The 24,818-nt window shown below is 40.3% G+C and overlaps 1 protein-coding gene across 8 annotated transcripts in view; it reads right to left on the reverse strand.

The window, feature by feature from the left end:
- Nucleotides 1–2,171: 2,171 nt before the first annotated feature.
- The window catches only part of Tmed8 (transmembrane p24 trafficking protein family member 8), a 48,125-nt gene continuing 25,478 nt past the window's right edge, over nt 2,172–24,818 (reverse strand). The window contains exons 2-7 of one of the 8 annotated variants that reach the window (XR_007345922.1): nt 21,016–21,077; nt 14,944–15,073; nt 12,822–12,963; nt 12,302–12,607; nt 2,422–2,707; nt 2,172–2,270 (exon numbers count right to left, since the gene is read on the reverse strand). Coding sequence is in view for 6 of the 8 variants with exons in the window: in XM_048799067.1 (XP_048655024.1) it covers nt 10,662–10,879; nt 12,302–12,607; nt 12,822–12,963; nt 14,944–15,073; nt 21,016–21,079 (860 nt within the window). In the remaining 2 variants the exon portion in view is untranslated. Of the gene's footprint in view, nt 2,708–3,941; nt 10,880–12,301; nt 12,608–12,821; nt 12,980–14,943; nt 15,141–21,015; nt 21,080–24,818 lie in introns of those variants that run through there. The other 7 variants (XM_048799066.1, XM_048799067.1, XM_015494350.2 and 4 more) reach the window with 7 other exon arrangements.

A 24,818-nucleotide genomic window follows, 5' to 3' on the forward strand; every position in this document is an offset into this window, starting at 1 on the left:
AAAGAACAAATTTTATGGCTTTTACTCTGGACTCAGCATGGAATCATCAGAGATCCTTGGAGTCTATGACATTTCAGTGAGACACTCTGTATTTTTTTTTAATATTTATTTTTTAGGTGTAGATGGACACAACACAATACCTTTATTTTTATGTGGTACTGAGGTCCTTGGAGTCTATGACATTTCAGTGAGACACTCTGTATTATTTTTTAGATACTTATTTTTTAGGTGTAGATGGACAAAACACAATGCCTTTATTTTTATGTGGTGCTGAGATCCTTGGAGTCTCTGACATTTCAGTGAGATACCCTGTATTAATCAAGAGTTCTCCAGAGAAACAGAACCAGAAGGCTACATGGGGGAGGGTGGAGGTGTGTATGTTACATGGAATTTACTTATAGAAGTAAAGTAGTTATAGAAGCCAAGAAGTCCCATTGTCTGCCATCTGCATGCTAGAGACCCAGGAAAATGGGTGACAATTATAATTGAGTCCAAAAGCCCGAGAATCGGGAGTCACTGGTGAAGGGTCAGAGAAAATGAGATGAGCCATTCAAGCTGAAGAGTGAGGCAGGAAAAAGAGGGGGTGAATTCCTCCTTTCTCTACCTTTTTTTTTTCCAGGCCCCAGTGGATTGGATGATGCCCACCCACATTGGGGAAGACAATCTACCTTACTGAATCCACCATTCAAACACTAATTTCATCAGAGACATTCTCACAGGCACACCCAAGATGATGTTTAATCTGGGTATTCTGCAGCCTTGTCAAGTTGACATAAAATTAACCATCACTTCCTCCTGTCTTATCTTACACCCTCCTAACCCAGACAAATCTGTCCTTCCCCACAAAAACAGAAATGTATCTAAGCCAAAGAAACTCACACTCCAGGTTCCTTTGAGGTGACTCGAAATGCTGGGTTCTTGCAGGGATCAATTATATGCACTATCCAGAGAAAATGACTAAACCTTTCAGGTTCTCAGCTGCACTGGTTTTAGGGGGACAGCAGTCCATCTCCTTACTTCATGATCTTTCTTGCAAAGATTTTTGTGTTTTGAAGCTAGAACCTAAGACAGGGAAGTTCTGCTCACTGGCCATAGCAACCCAAACTGGTCTCAAGGCCAGGGCTAGGAACCAGTCTTGTCTCCCTCTTCACCCAGAGCCAAGGAGAGAGCCTCAGCAGCGACTTTTCTGGTATCTTCCCTGGATTTGGAGACTGGGGCTGTGAGGAAGTTAGAATTGCAGAGAAAACAGGACCAGGAAGGCCACCACTCAGGATCAACTAAGGGATGGAAAAGGTGTTGGGGGGAGGTTATGGATGAATAGAAGTCCTGGTGTCACTGGATGGCCACAGATCAGGAGAGAGGAGCCGTCTGGTCTCTGGGCCTGCAGTGTCGAGTCAGAGTGAAGCTATGTTGTATTTTCAGCCTTGGGGCCTCTCCTGGAGCCCAGGTTATCATGGTGGCTGTCTTGCTATTCAGGAATGTGGAGACCTGAGGTTTTGCTTGTTTCATCCCTACCCTTCAGGAAACCGTCCTCCAGAGACCCAGGCATGGTTAATTGAGAGGAACCCTTTTCTCTGGTCCCGTAGGAACTTTGCTGAGAAATTCCCTGAGAGTTCCTCAAGCTCTTCTGGGTTGGGCTTCTGACCTACCTATTATCTCAGTATCAAGCAGTGTGACTAGCTTCACTCCATAAATGCACATTAAATTCAAAGATGATTGTGGCTGACTCTCCCTTCCCTGAATGTCTGTCTCCTCCCATGCTCTTCTAATTCCTCTTTTGGGGGCTTAGAATATCATAAAGGAACAAATTTTTTCCTACATGCTTAGACTTTCCTCTAGTGGTCAGATCAAATGGCTTAGCAATAATTAAGCTTTCACAAACTTTTTTTTTTTTTAGTTATAGATGGACACAATACCTTTTTATTTTATTTATTTATACGTGGTGCTGAGGATCGAACCCAGTGCCTCACACATTAGGGAAGCACTCTACCACTGAGCTACAACCCTAGCTCCTCCACAAACGGTTTTAAAAACAACCTCCTCTGTGACTCCCTCAGGTCTTCAAATAAATTCTTATATTTGGGTGTCAACCAAAGACCTTCTCAGTCTGTTATGCCACTATAACAAAATAACCAAGATTGGATATTTTTTAAAGAACAGAGATTTATTTTCTCACAGTTCTGGAAGCTAGGAAGTCCAAGATCAGGACAGCTGGTTCAGTGTCTGGTGAGGGCTTGGTCTCTTTCCAGACTAGTGCCTTCAGTGTGATACTGAAAGAGGCAGAAGGGTAAAAGGGGCTTAAATAGTTCCTCCAGTTCCTTTTTTTAAGGTACTGATCACCTCCCAAAGGACCCACCTCTTAATCCTGTTGCTTTAAGGATTAAGTTTCAACCTGAATTTTGAAATAGTAAAGGCAATCACCTTTTCAGGGGACATTTTTCAGTAGTAGCTTCTCTCAAAAGGCTGAGTGAGTGGTCAAAGTCCTTCTTCATTTCTATATCACTTGTCAGATCTGTGAGGGACTTTCAGCAGACCCCTGATATGCAGTCTTCCTAGAGTGGGAGTGGCCACAGCAGATGAAGAGCAGATGTTGGAGTGGCCTGATCCTGTATCGGATGTGGAAGGTCTTCCAACTGGATGGAAGTAATAAGACACAGCAAATGCTTTGGAAGGAGTAAAGCAGGAAGGAGGTGCTGCCAGGAGACAACTGAGAACAAATCAAAAAGCACAGGAATTGTTTTCCACAGTCATTTTACACATTCATTAAGGAAAGATGAAGGGGAGAGAGAAAAGAGTTAGAAAAGCAGGTAAATACACGTGTTCATATGATAAATATTTGTTTTATTGGTTCCTCTTGATTGCATGGCCACAGGTGCCATTCTGCTATGGGAGAATACTCTGAACTTAGAGCGCTGTCGTGGTTAAGCCTGAACTATGTGGGTTGATGAACATCAAGACTGAGTATTAAGAGCTATAATTCGTGAGCTGCCTTATATAATGTTGGGCTGTCAAAGTCAAGGATTTGACCAGTATGAAAGCTTTTAAAAGTTAAAAAATAACCTTAATTCTGTTATATATTAGAGTGACATAATAGACCCAGTGTCCCAACCATGACTTTGAAGATCCTTAGCTACATGTAAGCTGCCTAGGCATTTTATTGTTGGCTACAGTGTACTTTCGTAGGCAGATTATATTCATTTAACTCACAGTTATTTCATATATTTCCTTATACTTCAGCCTCTAGGATATGTTGCAAATGAAAGCAGAGAATGACCTGACAGGCTCATCTTAGAGTCACAGATAGCACTGAACAAAGTATTTAAATGGCATCCCACCCTGCTCAGATGAGTCCTTGCTTTGTAATGAGGTGCCAGGAATGTAAAGAGGCAGTGTTTTAAAAGATGTCAAGATATGTTATTATGTCTTCATATTTGCAAATAAAAACAGGATGAATTAAATATCCTCAGACTATATTAATGAATAACCTGGTATTCAAAGTACTGGTGCCAAGTTTGAAGAGTATGTTTGTTCATGTGGAGATGAACATCACTAGGAACCAAATCCTGATTAAAATTCAATTTTCTATTCATCATCACTATAAACTCAATTTTTTCCAAACCTAGCTTCCAGTTTTTTCTTTTTTAGTTGTCAATGGATCTTTATTTTATTTATTGATATGTGGTGCTGAGGATCAAACATGGTGCCTCACACATGCTAGGCAAGCGCTCTGCCACTGAGCTACCACCCCAGCTCTCCCAGTTCTTAATATTCTGCCCTGAATTTAAATGCAGACAAAAGATTTATCATTAATCTTCATCCTATTTCAAAATTTGTGTAATCTTGATAGGTTATAAAGGAATTCACAGAATAGCTTTCCTTGTGAGATGAAGGGGAGAGAGAAAAGAGTTTGATGTAAATCAAGTGAAAACACAACTCAAATGTTCCAGGTGCACAGTGAAAAAGTTTATTTATGACAGATTTCAAAACTCGGAAGAGAAGACAAAGAAATGCACAAAAGCATCACAAAACTGTTACATAATATAAAAACACTGAGAACTGAGCTATTTAAAGAACCATAGCTCAGGATCATCACTGTATCACAGCAACACACTCAATGCCACAGGGTGATAAGATATGGTATTGTAAAAGAAAAACCTCTCAGCAGGACACAAGACTCAAATACAATTTGGTACAGAGTTCTTAATGTGGAAATTATAGGAAATATTGACAGCATTTCTCATGAGGGTGACATGTAAAACAAGTTGATAAATGATTAGTTACGAAACTTTTATATAAAAAAGACAAAACTGTGATACAGATTTCCTTCCAGACCCCTTTTGTAAAGTCAGCATCAGTGAATGATGTAGCACAGTACAGAAAGAACATCTTCGTGGTTGCCAATTGCTTAAATATTTATCAGGAAAACATGATCGCTTTTCAATCAACTGATAGATCTGAGTGATGGCACGAAAGCAGGACCTCCAGAAACGTGAGCTACATGCTGTGGAGCAGTGGTTTAGGAAATCTTCAAGCACCTCTCTGCACTCCCATCATCCATTCCCAGTCTGCTTTCTTCCAATCCATCACTCTGACTACACGCATTTGTAAATGCTTTCGTTTTTTTACAAAGCATCCCAGTGTTTCCTCTGGGAATTTCAAAACACTTCCCATTGTTATTAAGGAAATATGGATACACCAGAGTCATGGGTCATGGGATTGCTTTCTCCAGACTTGACTTGTTCTTTAACATAACTAAATGGAAATAACTCAACTGGATTAAATAAAAGCTAACTCACTTATGGGACAATAATTTCAAAAAGGAACACAATAGTATTTTTAACAGAGAATTTCTTAGTAAAATGTACTGTTCAGAACATGAGAGAAGGAATTAAGATAATGATTTCCAGATGATTCCTGGCCTGAACCTAAGAATCAACAATGACAATCAATAAAAAGGAGCATTACGGACGAGGCATTTCAACCCTGAGTGATGAGGAGAGTTCAGGAAGAGCCCCTTAAGTTGACAGTGAACTGTGAGCTCTTTGGCAATACCATGTACTATGATATTTCAACCCAAACTTCAGAATTCTTCATGAACCTGTATCAGAACTTTAGAAAATATGCTTTGTCCCTGAAAGTCATTTCAACTAATTTTTCATCCTCAAATAAGCCAAAACTATCTGCTTAAAATGATACAAAAAACTGAAATTTCATCAAGTAGCCTATGTGTCTAGATTTCTAGGGCACCTTTTCATCATATATTTGTATCTGTGGCACAAATGCCTTAGGCCTAGAAGAATTCAAGGTACATAAAACAGAAATCAGATGATGAGTTCAAACCAGTGGCCAGGACTACAGACAACGTCACAGCCAGTGTCTTGCCCTTGGACTTGGTTTGTGAGGAATGACAATTTATAAATGAGCCATACCATCTATACTACTGCAGTCTGTAGACTATTCATTGTATTTCCTTAGCTTGGAGATAAGGGATTCAAATAGGAGAGGTTCTATGTAACCTTCTTGGTTCAAGCAGGAACAATGAGAAACTTCAGAGGGAGCAGTGATTCTGAAACCTGCTTAACAAAGTTTCTCTTTGGGTCACAAATTCTGCCCTAACGTCACCACCTAAATAATGGGATGTACTTGGGAATGCCCAGAAGTGCTAGATGGATTAGACAGAGCAAAAGACAGCCACTGACCGTCACCTGACACACACAGCCAAAGCAGTACTCGCCTGTCTCCTCCCATTCCCATAGAGGTCACCAGAGGCAGAGCACTGATCAATGGAAAGCAAACACCCAGGTGTGAGTGATTTTCTTCTGTACCAGGGATAGAACCCAGGGTCACTTAACCACTGAGCAACATCCCCAGCACTTCTTTTTTATGTTTTACTTTGAGTCAGGGTCTCACTAAATTACTGAGGTTAGTTTCAAATTTGCAATCCTCCTGGGATTACAGGCGTGTGCCACCGCACCTGGTATCTCATGACTGATTTTCAATACTCATTCCCTACTTCCTCCCAAAGAAGCACATTCGGTAGCTCCCTGAGCACAATCACAATGAATACAAGGACTTGCTCTCTGTCAAGCAGTCTTCACAAGCCTACCTCCTACAACAGCAACGGAGTTACCTTCCTTCCTTCCACCAGACAGATTCGCTTTCTATCTTCAACCACCTTGACTCTGCAGGGGTGGTAGGCTTCTTTATTGCGACAAATTTTGGTTTCTAGGCATTCTTCACTTTGGGCAATGTGGAAAGAAACTTAAAGAGGTTGCTGTGGATCTTTTAGCCCCAGGAAAAAACTCTTAAGTAGAAAGTTTAATGGGGGAAGAATGAGAGTAGCCTGCTGTACTCAGTGCCCTGTGTCTGCCCATCCAACACAGGCTAACCATGCCCCTGCAGTCGGCCTGTGGGGGTCTATGTGTTACCCAAACCCCCTCCTGTAGTTCTAGGCTCATCTGTGATGTTGGTCAAATGACTATCCCCTTCTTGGCCATATTCAGACCACATCTGGAACTGACTCCTCTCAGCCTCTCTCTAATTCTACCAGTTTTTCCATGGCACTAAACGCTTTTAAATTCCAAAGAACAGAGAGATGAAATGAATCCTCACGTCAGGATTACACTTAGCAGAGGAGACCTACTAGGTGGTCCTGTTGGAAAAGTCAGCAAATTGGGCTTGGGAATCCCCCAGAAAGCACAAGGAAACCAGGAAAGCTCCTGGCTTAGAGAACAATTCCAGTGAATGAAATGCAACTCAAACATTCAATGAAATGGGATAGGAGTAAAATCCCGGGATATATTCCATAGCTCTGCTCTCCCTCCTGTTTTATCCTGATAGCACTCCTTTTGATCAATTTAAAAGGCAGTTCTCCAGCCGCACAAAACTGTTTACCTTGCACCCCTGCCACCCTCTGCTAGAACTAGTTTTTCATGTAAATACAGAGTCCCTCAGCTCCATACCTTACAACCACAGACTGAGGTTAAAGGCAACTTTTTGCAGAGAAGTGGTCTTTAAAAATAAATATAAAAACACAGACTTTAGGGCTTAGGTTTCACCTAATTCTCTCAAAGAGGGAGAGAATTAGGTGGGGCTTATCAAAATACAAAATTTGTATACTGTGAATTTCACAATATATAATCCCATTGATTAATAAAAGGCAGCAAGCTTATGAATTTAACTCTTCTATATCCCTACTAAAACGAAATAATAGATATTTTTAAAAGTTCATTTTGCTTTCCTAAATAGATTAAAATATTTTAAAAAGCATACAAATCAATTAATTAAAAAATAAGCATAGTCTAATTTCAAGTTGCTACCTACTTCAGTGATAAAGGAGGATTGAGTTTGAATTTCAGAGTCCTGAGGGTGTATCATAAAGCAATAGAGATTAGAATCAAGTCTTTCCAGAGCAGCCTCCCAATTACCCTCACACTGAAATACCAGTTAGAGGGAAAGGTGGCAGAAATCATAGCCTGAGGGAAGGCAGAAAGACAGCATGAATTTTGAAAGATGAAAAGAAGAAGAACCATTACTGTGAGGGCCACGTCTCAGGTAATCCATGTTGAATGAAACAGGTCTGCTAAAAACCAGGGGCACCCTGACACAGGAGAGCTGGTGCTCTCTATGCAGGGAAATTCTCTAACTGGATATTTGTCAAAAGCACAAAAAGTTAGAATCATCTTTATTTAAAAATTAGCACTTTATGATTTTAAGATCTACATGGCATGTGTGTGTGTTTATATTTATTTTTTGTTTACTGAAATTTTTCATAGTAAAATGTTGGAAAAATCAACTTTAAATAGAACTTCCTTTCCAAATGCCCCATCTATCAACAAAGTAGGAAAATGAAACGGACTGAAGAAATTTTAGAACTCAACTATTCTGTGTGGAGAATTCCAAGATCTGCCCTACAGACTTTCTTCCAAACTGTTTGTTAATATTTACTTGAGCTCTGGAGAATAGAGTGAGAGTGACAGCCAGGGATCTTCATTTCACTGTTTGATAAACATGGATAAAGACAGCCTGAGGAAGTGGCCACCTTTTAGAATTCGCTGGGCTGTGGGTTCTCAAGTAATTTTACCTGTGCTTTAGTAAATAACTTTTGTCTCTAAAGTTCAATTATTTCAAAAATTTAATATGAGAATAGTAAATGCATTAGACTGTGAGATTATCTTCTTTTAGCTATTTGTGCTAATGAAACCAAGAAACACTATGGAAGAAAAAACAGTAAGGAATGCCCAGGACTTCAAAATGACCAGACAATAGCAGGCACATAGAGGTGATGAAAACAAGTCCCTCAGGGTTCCCTGATACAACAGAACCAGGATTCCAAGAAAATAAGCAAAGAGACTCTCATGACAAAAATAAAAAAATAAATGGTGCATGTTATCCCTGGGAGCTTGCTACCTGTGACCTGATAGCTCCATATTGAGATAAAGTCATAGGTTGATAATAAACAGGAAAAAATAAACAAGGCTTTCAATGACTGAAAAACAGCTCAGTAGAAAATTATTTTACAAAGACCATATTTGATTAGCTAAGGCATGATTCAACTTCATGATGAAAGAGTGGCCACAAAGCTATGTAACAAATGACCCATGACATATTTGCTCTCCACTGCCCAAACAGTCACTAAAATAATTTCTTACAAGATATATAAATTTTGGCCAGTGTGATCCTCTACAAAACACATTTGCAATGATACAATAATGGAGGTATGATGCCACTCAAGAGAATGGAATGCCATGGCAATCCACAACACCCTATCTTACTTTCGGCTTTGCTCCCAGGGGAACAGAGGCTTAGGACTCATGGTCCTTTGTTCCTGACATAGACACTATTACAGACCTACTGGGAGGAGTCTTGCTGTTCAAGTGACCACTCCTGTAGGAGGATAGGCTTGGGGTGAGGAACCCACACAACAAAGGAATGAGCCAAAGAAAACATCATGAAAAGGTGTCAGAGGAGGCAAAGGACTTTGAAATCCTGGAATCACAGTGATTGGCTAGTCACTGATTGGCTAGTCAATTCCTCTGCACTCAATTCCCAGAGAACAAGTAGGCTCCCTCGCCATTTAGAACTCCTCACGGGAGTGCTGGTCTGCACCTACACGTGGGGCAGCCTGCAGTCATCCATCTCTGAAGGGGCAGACGCCTCCCAGAGCATCACAGGACTGACCTGTAGAAATGAACATAGTCACCTCCCAAATTCTCCTACAATCATTTTTAACTCTATAGAAGAGGTGGCCTCAGTGGCTCAGAGCAGATGGGAAGCCTTCTGAGAAACAGAAGAAACTGTTTCAAAGGCAAAAATGAAATGTGCTTTAAAAAATAAATAAATAAATAAATAAATCTGAATATTCAAAATTCAACGGGAGTAACAGACTTCACACAGGAACAAGAAACAAAGAGGAACAGATGACTGCTGGAGTCCTGGCCTCACCCTGTTCTCCTTCTCCCCCAGAGGCCCTGGCACCCGGGGGCTGCCTGCTGCAGCACCACAGCACTCTGGCATTCGTAGGCCTCGGGGTGAACAGAGTGAGGAAGGCTGTTACCAGGGAAATGCAAGCTTTGGTCAGGTAAAGAACATGTACAATCAGCAGCAGTCCCTTTCCTAAGGGACTTCGAACACCAAAAGCGTTTAGCCCTCAATACAAAAAAAACCCTAAATCCAGAAACTTTGAAAATCTGATTGGGTTTCACTGCATTTAATTCCAAACCAAACAAACAACAAAAAAAATGTGGTGGGGGAATCTGGAGTGTTTTTTTTTCTTTTTTAAACCTCTCTTTGATGATATCCCTCTTTCTTGGATTAAATTTTCTTAAAAATTGAGTAACACTAGAATTTCAAAGGTGGATTCCAAGATCAATTCAGTATCTAATTTCCACCCTTTCTGCATCAACTGCCAGTGCCCTTGGTAAGGGAAACTAGCTCTTGGAACAGAAAGTGATAGAGCCCATTTTTCCTCCCAGAAGATCTTAGGTTACACTGATCATCACTTTAGATTGCATGAAAGTTCTTGCTGTATGGCAAAAACACAGACTTAGGAAAGAGAAAAAAGGAGGGGTCTAGCCATCAGGAATAATAGTACCCCTCCAAGGCAGTGAGGTCTCGCAGCCTGTGCTAGAGAACAAGAATACCCAGCAGGCAGGAATATGGCAGTGGTGAGAGGATGGACAGAGCTTTCTCTGTCCAAGACACTGGGCTCCTTCATGGGCAATGTGCTTTTCCCTCTTCTGGCACCTTAAAAAGTAAAAAGGGTGGGTGCCACTGAACACATTGGCATTATAGGCTCTTAAGAGGAGCAAGCAGCAACCTGACTGATAAACCTTGTACCAACACCAATCTATTTGTAAAAGACATCATCCTACTTCCTTTGAGGCTTTTGCCTGATAGGTGCCTTCAAAGAGGGATTTGCTGGCATCTGAAGCAACAAGAGCATGAGTCAGGGACCACAGAACAGGGGACTACACCACCACCTGCAGAAGCCAAGAAGGGGAAAAAGCTACATGGGGTCAACAGTCAGGCATGCCAGGCAGGACGTGAGGCTTAGGAGCCTCCCGTGGAACTTTCAGCTCTTGTCTATTTAAAACAAGAGGCTCCGGCTGGCAGCCTGTGTCAGCCAGCAAATACAGCCTGCCCACTGTCTCAGCAGTCCTTCAGCTAGTGTAGTAGATGTGGAAGTAGAGAGTCTTGTTGCGTAGCAGAGAGTAGGAGTTGTCAAACTTGAGCAGGTAGATACCCTCTCCAGGGTAGTCATGGCTGCCAGCCTGCACATCTCGGTGGCTGTCCCTTCGGTACACAGGCATGACTTCCCCATAGCGACCCCGTAGGGAACTCCTGGAGCCTCTCTCCACATCTCCCACTGGGACAGGTTCTGCAGAAGCAAACAGCAGTATCTGGATATGAGTTCAGAGACTGAACACATCCTACTGGATAGTGAGATGATGAGCCAGGTAACCTCATGATTTCGGTGAGAAGGGGAGGTGCCTTTGGCTTCCTATTATAGGGAACTGAAAAATGTCTAGTGATTTTTTTTTTTTTTGGTCAAAACAGTGACTACTGAGTGACACTGGCATTTAGTGCTCCAGGGTGCAGGAGTGCTAAAGTCAGGCTACCTCTATAACAAAGTAATGACCCATCCCAAATGCCAATAATGTCTACACTGAGAAACAGTGAGTTAGCCTGATGAGCTCCAAACGTGTCTGGGTATTTCTGGGGGGTAGAATGACATATTTAGATGGGAATATCTAGAAATTCTTTCATTCAGTAGGTGAAAGGACTAGCCAACATGAGTAGGAAATGCAGATAAACATGTTGTACAGAGAGACCCCAAAACTTCCACTTGGTTTCCTAAAAAGCGGCAAATAAGACATAAGGTTCTTCTCTAAATACCTGTAGATTTCCTTGCAGACTCAAAGAAGCAAGCTAAGGAACTGATTTTAAGATTCTATAAAAAACTACAAAAAACAGCTAAATCTTAGAATCTACTCTTAGATTACCTCCCCCCTCAAAATATCTCAGGGCCATCCTGAGTAAACACTACAAGTAACAGCTAGAATAGAGCAGATACTCCTTTTTTCTTTTTATTCTTCTTGTACACGGTACTGGGGATTGAATCCAAGGGCACTCTACCAGTGAGCTACACACTAGCCCTTTTTATTTTTTTTTTTTATTTTGAGACATGGTCTCACTAAGTTGTCCAGGCTAACCTTGAACTCCTGCCTCAGCTTTCTGAGTAGCTGGGATTACAGGTGTGCAGCACCATACCCAGCTCAGATACTACTTTTAAACTGCTCTAGCCATGAAGTGAGCAGTCAGACAGCTAAGACAGTTTGCATGGAAGAAAAAAAGGGTACATTTAGCAAATTCACTCAGTTTGGCTCCATGTTAAGAATAAATAGCCCTAAAATAAGAGAGAAATGCAACATAACTTCAGGTTTCCACGTGATGTGAAAAACCCAGCTTCTACATACAGAAGCAGTGACTCCTCTCTCTCTGCTCCAACCCTATAGCCACCCCCAGAAAAATGTTGAGGAAACAATTAGGTACTGATTAAAAGGAAAGAAAACTATCAGCTAATGCATCAATACCAACCCTACTGGAATGTTCTCTGAGGGTCTGACTTTGGCCCGCACCTTTTAACTTTAGCTTGTGATGCTGGATTCTGTGCCCACAGTGCTGCTGGATCCCTTCACACCTGCATTCTAAGGAGGACTGCTACAATCCAGGAAGTAGTCACTAGAAGTCAGGCTAAGGTAGAAATGAAAACTGCAAATTATGTTAAAATTAAATTTACCTTCAATTTCCTCCTCCTCTTCTTCTTCTTCATCCTCTTCCTCACTGGAATCACTGACCTGCACAGTTATATCAGTGCTGGTTACAGGGGTCCAGTCAAAATAAACTCCAAAGCCAATGTCATAGTCATCAGTTGCAAACTCCCAGCAGACACGCTTCCCCTCTGGATGAGTGGGTACCCGGATGGTCACCACCTCACCCCGTTTCACCACCAGACGGCTGTTCTTCTCTTTGCCCAGCTTGCTTTTGAATTCCTTCACCTTGGCAAAGGTCCAGATGCATGGAGGAGCCATCAGAGGTGGGGAAACTGAAAGGACAGGAAGTGTGCTATTGGAAAACTGTGGGGAAATGCTCCCACATCCAGCATTTTGCTTAGGGAGGTTGCCACAAAGACATTTTTTGCTACTGGCTTCTCTCACTTCTTTTCATAAGTCATTTTCTTCCCTTCCATCTGCCTACCTTTCTTTACATGTCTATTAGAAATTTAAAAAAAACATTTTCTATATTTCTAGAGGTCTTACCTTTCCTGTGGTCCCCCAGAAGATCTGCAGATTCCAAATCAGCTGAAAGAACATCAATAGCTCCTGTATGCTCAGACTGGATCATAACGATGTCTCCAGACCTTTGTGGAACTTGGTACTTGGCCATCTGCACATCAGAACTCTGGTTAAAGGACACACTGAAGTGGCAGATTCCAATTAACCTCTTTCTAAATGAAAGTGAGCCCATCCCTCCCCTATTTCTCCCACTACCCCAATTCAAAGCTTAACATGCTATTCAATATTCCTTTTTTTTCCAAGTACAAGTTGCTAATAAATTCTTCTTTTTCTAATTTTTTTTTTAAGTATGAGTAATTGAACCCAGGAGTCACACGTGCTAGGCAAGTGCTCTACCACTGAGTTATATCCCCAGTCCTTTTATTCTACGTTTTTATTTTGATACGGGGCCTTGAAAGGTTGCCCAGGCTAACCCGGAGCTTGCCATCCTCCTGCCTCAGCCTCCCAAGTAACTGGGATAGACACCACACCATGCTAAATTCTACTTTAAAAAAAAAAATGTTCCCTGGGTTAAAGATTCTTTCTTGTTCTTTCCTACCTTTTTCAATTTTACAGAAGTCTTTTTGCTCCATACCCTTTGCACAATCTTTCCCCACAAACATCCTCTCAGCTTGCTCCTGCCTTTGGCATCCAGTGTTCTGGGCCATGCCTGGTCTCACCTTAGCCTGCATAGCACTGTCTGTGGCTTCTCTCATGCCAGTGCTCCCATCATCTAGCTCATCTCCCACTCTGCCACACAGCCTCTGGCTACAAGATTTACTTCTACACTGAGGCTATGTCCTACTCAAGGGTTACTTCTATATGACTATCAGCCAGTTCAACAAAACGCTGCATAGAGAAACTGATTTCCAGTCTCAGTCTGTTCCCCCTCCCTCTCATTTTCACTCTCCCTCTCTTTTCTTCTTCCCTCCCTCTCCTTCATCTACACCTCAAGCTCTCACCCTCATCATTACTTTGTTCTATAAACAATTTCATCTTAGAGCAGCCCCAGGATTTGCATTTGAAGAGTGCACTTGCTCCCCGATACCTGACATGCATGGACGAATACATATGGCACTTGATACCCAAAGCCCTCGCTAACCCATACAGTAGCCTATTATGTCTCTATGCTGGGTTTCCCTTCAAATCACTCAGATTGTTTCATGGTATTATGCCTTATTTCCTTCTCCAGCTGGGACACACCTACTGAAATCTACACCTACTGCCCACTGGGGAAAGTGCAGCAGCGAGTCAGCAATACAGTTAGGAGGCTGGAATTGTATTTGTGAGAAACAAATAAATCAAGTTTACAATGCATCCAGGCTAGGTTTTCACAGTATCTGTTTTGGCAGAAAAAGCACTCCAGTTATTATCTCCATTGCTAGATGAAGTGAATCAGACTTTGACTAGTGTGCTGAAGGAATCCTTCCTTTTCCAAAAGGTTAAGCAACAGATTTCATCTGCAACTCATTTAGCTGCATAGCCTCAGTTTCCTCATTTGGTAAATGGGGTCACAATGGTATCTATCTTGCAAGGCTGTTCTCAGAATAAATAGTGTTGTAGATAAAAAACTTATGTAAACTATAAAGCATTATACAAATGTTATTATAATGCTTGCTGTTTTTATTAAATAGTGATTGTTATTATAATACCTATGCTAATAATAATACAAACAATCCCTACCATCCATATCTCTATGGCAAGAAGACCTCTGTGGCAAGAGGACCACTGCTTATCAACACAACTTTTATAGAATCTTTACCATAAATACTAAGTAAAACTTCCACAGAAAAGTGAGACTAAAATAGTCCAATGCCAAGGTCCTTCACATCAAGAGGATTTTAGAGAACACTGAACACTTAACATTCCTTCCAAAACTTCAGTTTTTGAAAAGGTACCTATTATGTGCTAATACAATAACAGGCCCTGTGGGAGATACAGATAATCATTCACAAAACAATTAAGAGTGAAATGCTATAAAGGGAACAAAGAGAGAATTCTGGAAGCAAGGTCACTATGGTTTCTAACTCCAACCCTTCCATTATGTATCTAAATTTTGGTGCCCCAAACTCCTCTGTATGAGACAGAGCCAGAATATGCTCCCTACCTGGTTGCGGACGTGGGCCTGGTCTGCAGGCAGCAAATGCTGTTCCACCAAAGCTGGAGCCTTGGAGGGATTGGTTGCTCCCTGCAGATCTTCTGTGGCATCCTTACTCACTGGAGATACCATCTGTGGCCTCTCAGAAGAAGAGAGCATGTCAATTCAAGGGCTCTTCAGAAAGGCACAACAGTCTTGGAGAAACTCTGGAATAAAACAGCGTTCAAAGGATACCCCACCCCCACTCTCTGCCTTCTGCATTTAGGCCATTGTCACTTCAGCTCCCCGCTGCCAGGGGCTGAACTGGCCCACAGTAAGGCATTGACCATGAGTGGGCACATGGACTGACAAAGCTAGGTCCCAGGCTCTGAGAACCATAGAAAACAGCTCCGTCATCTGACATGGATTCCCAGTCTGATTTTCTTTGTTGGTGTTATTTCTATTATTTATTTTAACAGACAAATAAAAATTGTACATATTTATGTGTAAAATATTATACACACACACACACACACACACACAAACACTGTGGAATGATCAAATGAGGCTAATTAATATACCCATCACCTCACATAATTTTTTTTGTGTGAGAACATTTAAAATCTATTAGCAATTTTTAAGCATAAAAAATTATTATTAACCATAGTCACCATAGTATGCAAAGATCTCCAGGACTTACTCCCCCCATATCACTGAAGCTTTGTACCCTTTGACGAGCCCCTCCCCATTCTATCCTGTGCCCTGACCTGTGCATAACCACCATCCTACTCTCCGCTTTCATGAGTCTGACTATTCCTCACTCTGGGACGTACTCCACAAGATTTCAACAGAAGTTAGACTCTGAGTTTGGTTCTATACAGTCACCAGAAGGAAGCAAGGGGTGGGAGGCCTGCCTAAGTCAGAGGCTGATGAACAGCAGTGCCAGATGATCTGCAAGGCCGTCCCGCTCCACAGTTACCTCAGGGGCAAAGTCTTTCAGCAGCTCCATTTCATACCCAGGATATCCCAGTTCACTGCCACAGGCAATTGCTTTTTTTTTTTTTTTGCTGGGGATCAAACCCAGTGCCTCCTGCATAACCAGCAACCCCTCTCCCACAAAACCGCATCCCAGCCTTTCCTTTTAAAGCCCAATAATCAACTATCCTAGTGACTGAAAACACAGCTATGTGAATAATTGATTTTGAAGAGGCAAAGGAATGATTCATGGGTCCCTCCATTTCTCTGGCTTCAGAGAGACTAGAAAATGAATTAAGTATCAGGGCTGGAGCACAATACCCCAGGTCTTTTGAAAATCTGCTGCCAATAAAAAGTGACATGGCAGGTTGGGGTGTGGCTCAGTGGTAGAGTGCTTGCCTAGCATGCATGAAGCACTGGGTTCAATCCTTAGCACCGCATAAAAATAAAATAAAGATATTGTGTCCACCTAAAACTAAAATATAATTTTTTTTCAAAGTGACATGGCTTTTTAGAGCAACAGTTATTAAGGATAGTCTGGGGATCCCTGCGGTCCTTAGGACCCTTCAGGGAGTCTGTAAAATCAAATACAACTAAAATCTGTGTTTTCATACTAATAATAAAATATTATTTCCTTTTAACTCTTACTGTCAAGAGTGGGCAATGGAATTTTCCAGAGACATCTGACATTGCAACTTGAAGCAGAGATGAGAATCTAATTGAGCTTTTATTAAATCCAGGCATTAAAGAGATTTACAATGTCTACATTACTATTACTTTGGAAATTAGTTGCTTTTCTTTTAAAACGTGTTATTTAAACTAATACATATAAAGTTAAAAACTTTGTTGTTTTTAAGTGAATGAATAATTATTTTCCAATTTTTCACTTTAATTTCTAATATAGTAAATATTGATAGATAAAACTTGTCAGGTTGATGAAGGTGACTTAGGAACAAAGCACCAGGCAGCTAGCACATGAAAGAAACACCCATCAGGCACTGAGGGAACTGCAGGGTCTCCTGGCCAACCCTGGATCTCAGCCAGTTCCCCCCACCAACTCCAGTGGGACAAGGGACTCTAAGAGACCCTTTTCCTGTCCCAAGCCCTCCCTTCCTGCCCTAAGCCCCATCAAATTCCAGTCCTGTGGATCCCCTAGGCGGTTTCTCCGCAGACCCTCTTATCCGCTCTGTCGGTCTGACAGAGTTCCGCCCAGGAGTAGGATCTCAATAAATCCTCATAAGAGGCTTTTTAAATCTGCCTCCTTTTGGTCACCACCATGGCCTGACCTTACAAAACTCACATAAAAAAAAAGTTCTTTGGGATCCACAATAATATTTTAAAGTGTAAATATTTGATGCCCTATTTTAGGGCAACATTTCTTTATTTCTTTTTTTCTCCTTTGTTAATGTAAACAAGAAAAGTAATTCTTAGTTTATAAATTATCTCTTCTTCAGATAAACAGAGGCATCTTTTGGATTATCCAAGGCCTTCCACCTATATCAGAGCAATCAAGAGAATCAGGCTTGCTTGAGTGATCCAGTGTAAGTTTTAAATTGGTCTGCGAGTCTATTTTAATACTTTTTAAAATACTTTTAATTAAACTCAGTAAACTTTTAGTCTGTTTCTGCTTCTCTGTCCCCTCTTCTAGAAGGCAAGCCTAATGTCAGGGTCTGGGCCTCGCTCCTTCTGAAAGCACAGTATGTAAAAGCAAGCCTCGCCCCCGAGCACGCTCACCTCATCTCCTAGAATCCCTAGTTTGTAGAGGGTCACTCCAGCCACTGCGGCCTTTGAATCTTTGATGCTCCTCAGTCACATCCAACACTCTCTTACTCCTACTCCTCTCCACTCCTGCTGTATCCTCTGCCTGCAGCAGTCTTCCTCTAGCTCACTTATGGCTGCCTTCTTCCTTCAGCTTTCTGCACCACTATTCCATTCCATGAGGTTCCCTAGATATCAGGTGTGAAATGGTTCTTCCTTCCCTGACCCTTTCACTCTTCATACCCTTACCCTGATTCATGTTTCTTCACTTAGTACTGCCTGACATACTATGTAACATATTTTGTTGACTGCAAGATACACATTAGTTTATTGTGTAAATATTTTGTTAATATTTATTTTTTAGTTGTAGTTGGACACAATATCTTTATTTTATTTATTTATTTTTATCTAGTGCTGAGGATGGAACCCAGGGCCTTGCACGTGCTAGGCGAGCACTCTACAGCTGAGCCACAACCCCATCCCTCAGTTTTTGGGTTTTAACAGAACTGAAATATAGGATCTCTTAAAAACTGATGATGTCTTAAAAGTGCCATAGGTCTAGACTAACACGGAGTTCTCCCACAGGAGGGCTGTGTGTGCTTCTCCCAGTGCAGGAACGTTACCAGCCTGAGACACCCTGAAATTAAGTTCTCTGTTTAAGGATTTTGTTTATACCACACGAGCAGAGTGAATTAGACAACAAACTGATGACTACGATTTGTGGTTCATATTCTCAGGGAAGGTATTTTTCCTCCCCTTAAACAGTGCCAAGTTTGAGACATTCATATTTTCTTGCTGAGCTTTTCTGTGTCTCTATTTATCTTTTAATTGAAGATGCAGGCTGTTGGTGTCCCTATTAGACTCTCTTTCTTGGTGGTACATCATATAACAGCACATCTTACAGGTGAGATGACAACTCAGATTCTATGAAGCATGCTACATATTTGTTTTCTTTCTGCCTCCCCCACTACAGTGTAAGATCTGTGAGACCAGTGACTTGGACTGTTTTATTCATTTGTAGTACCTTCAATACCAGGTATATAGTAGATGCTCAACAAATATTTAATGAATGAATAAATAGTACATAACCCAAAATATTTGTTGAATTAATAAATGAATATGCTAGCTGGGCACAGTGGTGCATGCCTGTAATCCCTGTGGCAGGAGGAGGCTGAGGCAGGAGGATTGCTGAGGTCAAAGCCAGCCTCAGCAATTCAGTGAGGCCCTAAGCAACTCGGTGAGATCCTGTCTCTAAAACACAAAAAACGGGCTGGGGATGTGGCTCAATGGTTGAGTGCCAGTGGGTACAATCCTTGGTACGAAAAAAAAAAAAATTAATTAATATGCTAATTTTAACTGGGGAACAAAAAAGGAATTCTGGATCATATTATCATTTATAATATGGGATGGGGGGACTACACGAGTCAATCTGAATTATTTCCTTGATCTTACTGTGGCATCTAAAATTGAGTGTCAGGCTGGGGGTACAGCTCAATGGTAGAGGGTTTGCTAGCATGTGCAAGGCCCTGTGTTCAATTCCCAGGATCGCAAAAATAAAATAAAACCAAGTCTTTGCCTTTGAATATGTTATTTTGAACATATGGTTCTACTTATAATTTTTTTTTAAAACTGGACATGCAACAGCCACATAAATTTATGTTCACATTAGCATTTTATGTCCTGGAGGATTACTGAAGGGTATTTTGGGAAAGAAAAATTGCAAATCACTTGATGGTGGTGATAAGTCACGTAGAGGAAAAATCTCCAAGTTAATTTAAGCTTTTTGGTTTGTGCTGAACTGGAACAGGGAGGACAGCCCAAAGGGTGGGGAGAGCCTGGCCAGCCTCACTAAAACGACAGAGAGTTTTGTTGCTTCCATTTCCTGTAGACACAAAATACAAGCACTAAGCTTCCAGCATCAGACCTGCTGGATTTTTTTCTTGACTCCCAAGATTTTAAAATTAAATTGCCTTTGGTCTAAGAATGTTCTGTTTCTACTTCAAAAAATATATTTATTTTTAGGAGGATAAAACTATTCTGTGCCAAAATCTACCCTCCATAGAGCCTTCAAATCAACGTATGCAAAAAAGGAACAGAGGCAGGAAGATAGAAAGGAGTCCTGGGGGGGCTTGATGAGAATGTGAACTGTCTCACATAACCAAAGCCTGGAGGAAGGTTGTTATATACAATAATTTAGCAGCTCTAAGCACAGAACTCAAAACCTCTATTTCTGGGACTGGGGTTGTGGTTCAGTGGTAGAGCACTCGCCTCACACGTGTGAAGCACTGGGTTCAATCCTCAGCACCACATAAAAATAAATAAACAAAATAAAGGTATTGTCCATCTATTACTAAAAAGAAAATATATACATATATACATATATAAAACCCTCTATTCCTAGTATGAGGATAAGCTACAGTTATGGAAACTTGGGCAAATTATTGAACTCACTGTTTCACTTCTTCATCTTAAAAAAAAAAAGTAGGTATTTATTTCATTAGGGTTGAAGATTAAATGAGATAATACACTTTAACACCTGGTATAATATTTAGCAAATAGGAATATTTGATATTTTGATATTATCATTACTATTATTATCATTATTACAGATAAATGTTTAATAAAGTATGAGTATTATTATCACCAACTATATTATAATATTAACCAAATTATTTCATACACAAAAAAAGAAAAAACTTCTAAATATAACTCAAAAAGTTAAGAGATTTTTAAAATGCCTTTTGTGTGGGGCATGGACACCACAGATTTTAAATAACATACCATGAAACTATCAATTGGACTACAATATCTACTAGCTCTGTGTTCATCAATTATTAGAGTCACTAATTACTCCATTCATGTTTGGTTTTCTCTCATTCTAGACTTCAGAACAACTCTTCCTTTTTGCTATACACTCTGATATCAGTGATGTTGGGTAAATATGATGGACAGGGAAGGAAATTATAACCTACAGTAACCTAGAGGTTATCATAATGGTTTAATTTGAAAATTACATGACAAAAAATCGCCTTTAATTGTCTGTGTACACACACACATAGTTTAGGTTAAAAAAAAATACATTCTCTCACAAATCCACCTGGAGTCTATTTCAAGTATTTTCACGCTTGAATAAAGTCTTCAGGAGTAGATTAACAACAACATGACACTAGATTATTTGTTCATTCTATTCTATGAGCGTAAAAGAAAAACTTATAATAGATCTGATATTGTCCCCAGGCCCATTTAAGGCTGATAATTACTTGTCATCCCTCTTAAACTGCTGTCTGCTTCTTTCCCCAATTCACCAATTTATTCTCAGAAGATAAAACTTCTGAATGCACTTTATCCAAAAGAGTTTTTTTCCCCTACCTGTGGGGCGAGGGATGGGATGCTAGATCAGAGGTGGCCTTGGTGATTTCTAGATCTTCATTCTCTAGAAAATAATGGAAACAAAGAATCAATATCTGAGAGGGAACCCAATCATAATTATCTGTAACTTAAAAAAAATACTAGCAGTTTCAACCAAAAATATTTGGGGCATAAACTTTATATTCTCAGAGTCGCAGAACAAAAATGACTCAAGACATCACATCAAAGTATTCTCAAACAATCAAAACCCATTCATAAAAAAAGATAAGTCATTTTGCAAAACAAGTCCCCACAAAATTAATCCTAATTCAAGAATCATAATTCTCATAAAGTAGGCAGAACACAGAAGGCAGACTGGAATGTACAATGAAATGAACTGAATTCAGTGTCAAATTACAGAGTGTCACTTCTACATTCAATAAGCTCAGGTTACTGTATCCAATGTCAAGTAAAGGACTTTTGTGATTTAATTTATTTATTCATTCACCCATGATTTCTTGAATGAGTAGGTGCTCTCAATAAATATACAAGTGAGGGCTGGGGATATAGCTCAGTTGGTAGCATGCTTGCCTCACATACACAAGGTCCTGGGGAAGGAAGGAAGGAAGGAAGGAAGGAAGGAAGGAAATGCATAATGAGGGTCATGCTCCCAAGCTCAGGACAAGCTTGGTGTTACTGTTGCCATCTTGCAGGTAAGAAAACGAAGTGGGAGAGATTGTGCTCTTAAACATCAGGTGTTACTTAGTTTTGTGGTTTACTTGTTCAGCCTTTCCCTGTACACTCAGATAAAATCTGGTTTGCTACATTTAGATAGCCATTAGTTCAGTGCCCTCTGGTTAAGACAGAAAGAAACTGAAGCCCCAAGTCCACTTTCTAATACAAAATGAAATGTTTTTGTTTTGGGTGGTACTGGGGATCAAATCAGGTACACTCTGCCACTGAACTACATCCCTAGCATTTTTTTTTTTTTTTTTTGAGGCAGAGTCTCACTAAGTTGTCCAGGCTGGCCTTGAACTTGCAACCTTCCTGCCTCAGCCTCCTGAGTATAGGATTACAGGTGTGTGCCACTATGCCCAAATTAAAATAAAACTTAATGAGGTAAACTTCAAACACTGAGAATGTCATAAAAGTGAAAATGACAGGCAAATACTTGTGATCCAACCTTAATCTAGTCTCTATTTCTTGTATACAAATAGCCCTATATTTCTTTCTTGTCAATTTACAGTCTCGCGGATAGAAACATCTTGAGCTCAGGCTACCCCATTTTCCTCTCAACAAAAGAACTGAGTCTAAGATGCTTGTCAGCTATTCCCCAGTTTCTGCCACTCTGTGAACAGACCCAATTCCCTGAGGGATAATGAGAATAAAAAGTTCTTCCCTATGCTGACTTAAGTGAAAACTGATTCCTAATAAATTTACTCTGGGATCACTCCTCCCCACAACACCCTTTCAAAATATTTGTAGTTTGCCATCACACTTCCCATAGGTTCCTTCTACGGGGGCTGGCCATCTCCACATCACAGGGCCTCTAATATGCAGGTCCTGTTTCATTGCTCCACTGCATTTGTTCCACTCAAAGTAAGGAGCTAAAACAAACAGCCGTTTCAGATGTGCTCTAACCTATGCAGGGTACACCAGCAATAACCTCTTACTAAGGACACAATATTTTTTGGTATAACACCCCATCCAAGCACTAGATTTTTTTTTAGCTGCTAACTTACTCTGTTGGCCTAAATAAGTCAATCAAAGTTTCAGGGTTTCTAAAATCAACTTTTCCAAGCCCACTCCAACTTATGTTCTATTTTTGAGATACACTTTTGGAAAATAACTGACTTATTAACTTAAATTCAGAACTTTACATACCCATCTTATTTATTTCAAATTAAATTTTTGAAATTATACCCATAATGCTTTGTTCATTGTAGAACAAATTAAATATTAATTTTAAAAAATTTGCATCTGCCCTTCCAAACTTTGTCCTTTAAAAAACTTTTTAAATACACAAGTAATCCAAAATTCACAATAGAAAAATCAGGAAATACTGATAAACAAAATAGCCAGAGAAACACCAATAACCATAACTCCACTAACCAAAGATAGCCACTATTAACAACTTGATGTATATCCTTTCAAAAATTTATTTACAAAAACATACCAAATGTTAATAGACATTTTTCATGAAAATTTTCCAGGGCCAGTAAAAAATAAGGTCTATCTCATCATTTTAAACAGCTGCACCTTCCACCTACTAGTTTTGGCAATCAATCATGATCATTGTGTAAAATTGATAGATAATTTCATTAGAATCTGGAAAACTGTTTTATCAATTCTAGCAAGCACTTATTTATTGTAATTCTTATATTAAAAAATAAACTTCTCCTCATCAACTATTTGGCTGTTATAAAATACTCATAAAAGAAAGGTAGGATGAAGAATTGATTTTAGGAGCCAGGCACGGTGGTGAACGCCTATAATCCCAACAGCTCAGGAGGCTGAGGCAGGATGATGGCAAGTTTGAGGCCAGCCTCAGCTACTTAGCAAGGCCCTAAGCAACTCAGTGACAGACCCTGTCTTAAAATTGAAAATAAATAATAAGGGCTGCTCAATGCTTGCCTCACATTGTGAGATATTGGGTTTGATCCTCAGCACCACATAAAAATAAATAAAGCTAAATTTTGTGTGTGTGTGTGTGTGTGTGTGTGTGTGTGTGTGTACATCTTTAGTCATATATATATATGACTGAAGATGTAGCCCAGTGATAAAGAACCTCTGGGTTCAATCCCTAGTACCAAAAAAAGAGGGGAAAAAAAGAAGGAAAAAAGAATTGATTCTACACCAACTGTCAAAATACTGACTGAGTTAGATTCATAGGTGAAGAATGATTTATTTTTTAAAGTGTCATTAGAAACATGGATTTTAACATATTTTATGTGTTTGAAGGTTTCCTAGCTTTTGCCTATGGGGCTCTTGTGTCCCTTTAACATGACCCAAGTAGTCTTGCTTAAAGCACAAGTTCCAGGCTCCTCTTATAAATGCCCTGTCCCAAACCTGGAATCAATCATTTCTCATGTGTCCTATTTTTGTTCATGTGACTCAGCATTTAGAAACTCCACCCTCATGCTGGGGATATAGCTCAGTTGGTAGAGTATTTGCCTCCCACAGGGCCCTGGGTTCAATCCCCAGCACCACAAGAAGGAAAAAAAAAAAGAGAGAAACTCTACCCTCATAAATGGCTAAATGCCATTATGGGGGGAATGGGTTAATTATCCTGGGGATGGGTTAGTTATCATTGGAGTGGGTTTCTGATAAAAGGATGAGTTCAGTCACCTTCCCCGTCGCTTATGTGTTCATTTCGGTTTCCTGCCATGAGGCGATACAGCAAAAAGACCCTCACAAGAAATGACTTTGAATTTCCCAGCTTCCAGAAGTGTATAAAATATTTGTTCTTTATAAATTACCCAATCTCATATATTGTTATTGTTAGACCAGGACGCAAGAAAAGACCACTGACTCCAATTAAAATCAAATTAAAGCAAGCTTATTATTTTGACTAGCCGGGCTGCCTCTCCCAACAAAAACCAGGGGAACAAGATAGCCCCGCAGCTTTCTTGCAACCCAGCTTTATAGCCCAGAAAGTTACACAAAGGGGGTTACAGATAACAAAACTTTGACGAGTATAACACAAATGGTAGTTTACATTTTTGCTGGCCCCAGCATCAGAATTTATGAAGGTCATTAGAGCCTCAGTGTCTAATAGAGAAACCTTTAATTCTGTTACTCAGGGATGGATAATCATACTAGCA

The sequence above is a fragment of the Marmota marmota genome, unplaced genomic scaffold (assembly GCF_001458135.2).
Source record: "Marmota marmota marmota unplaced genomic scaffold, marMar, whole genome shotgun sequence".
NCBI lineage: Eukaryota > Metazoa > Chordata > Mammalia > Rodentia > Sciuridae > Marmota > Marmota marmota.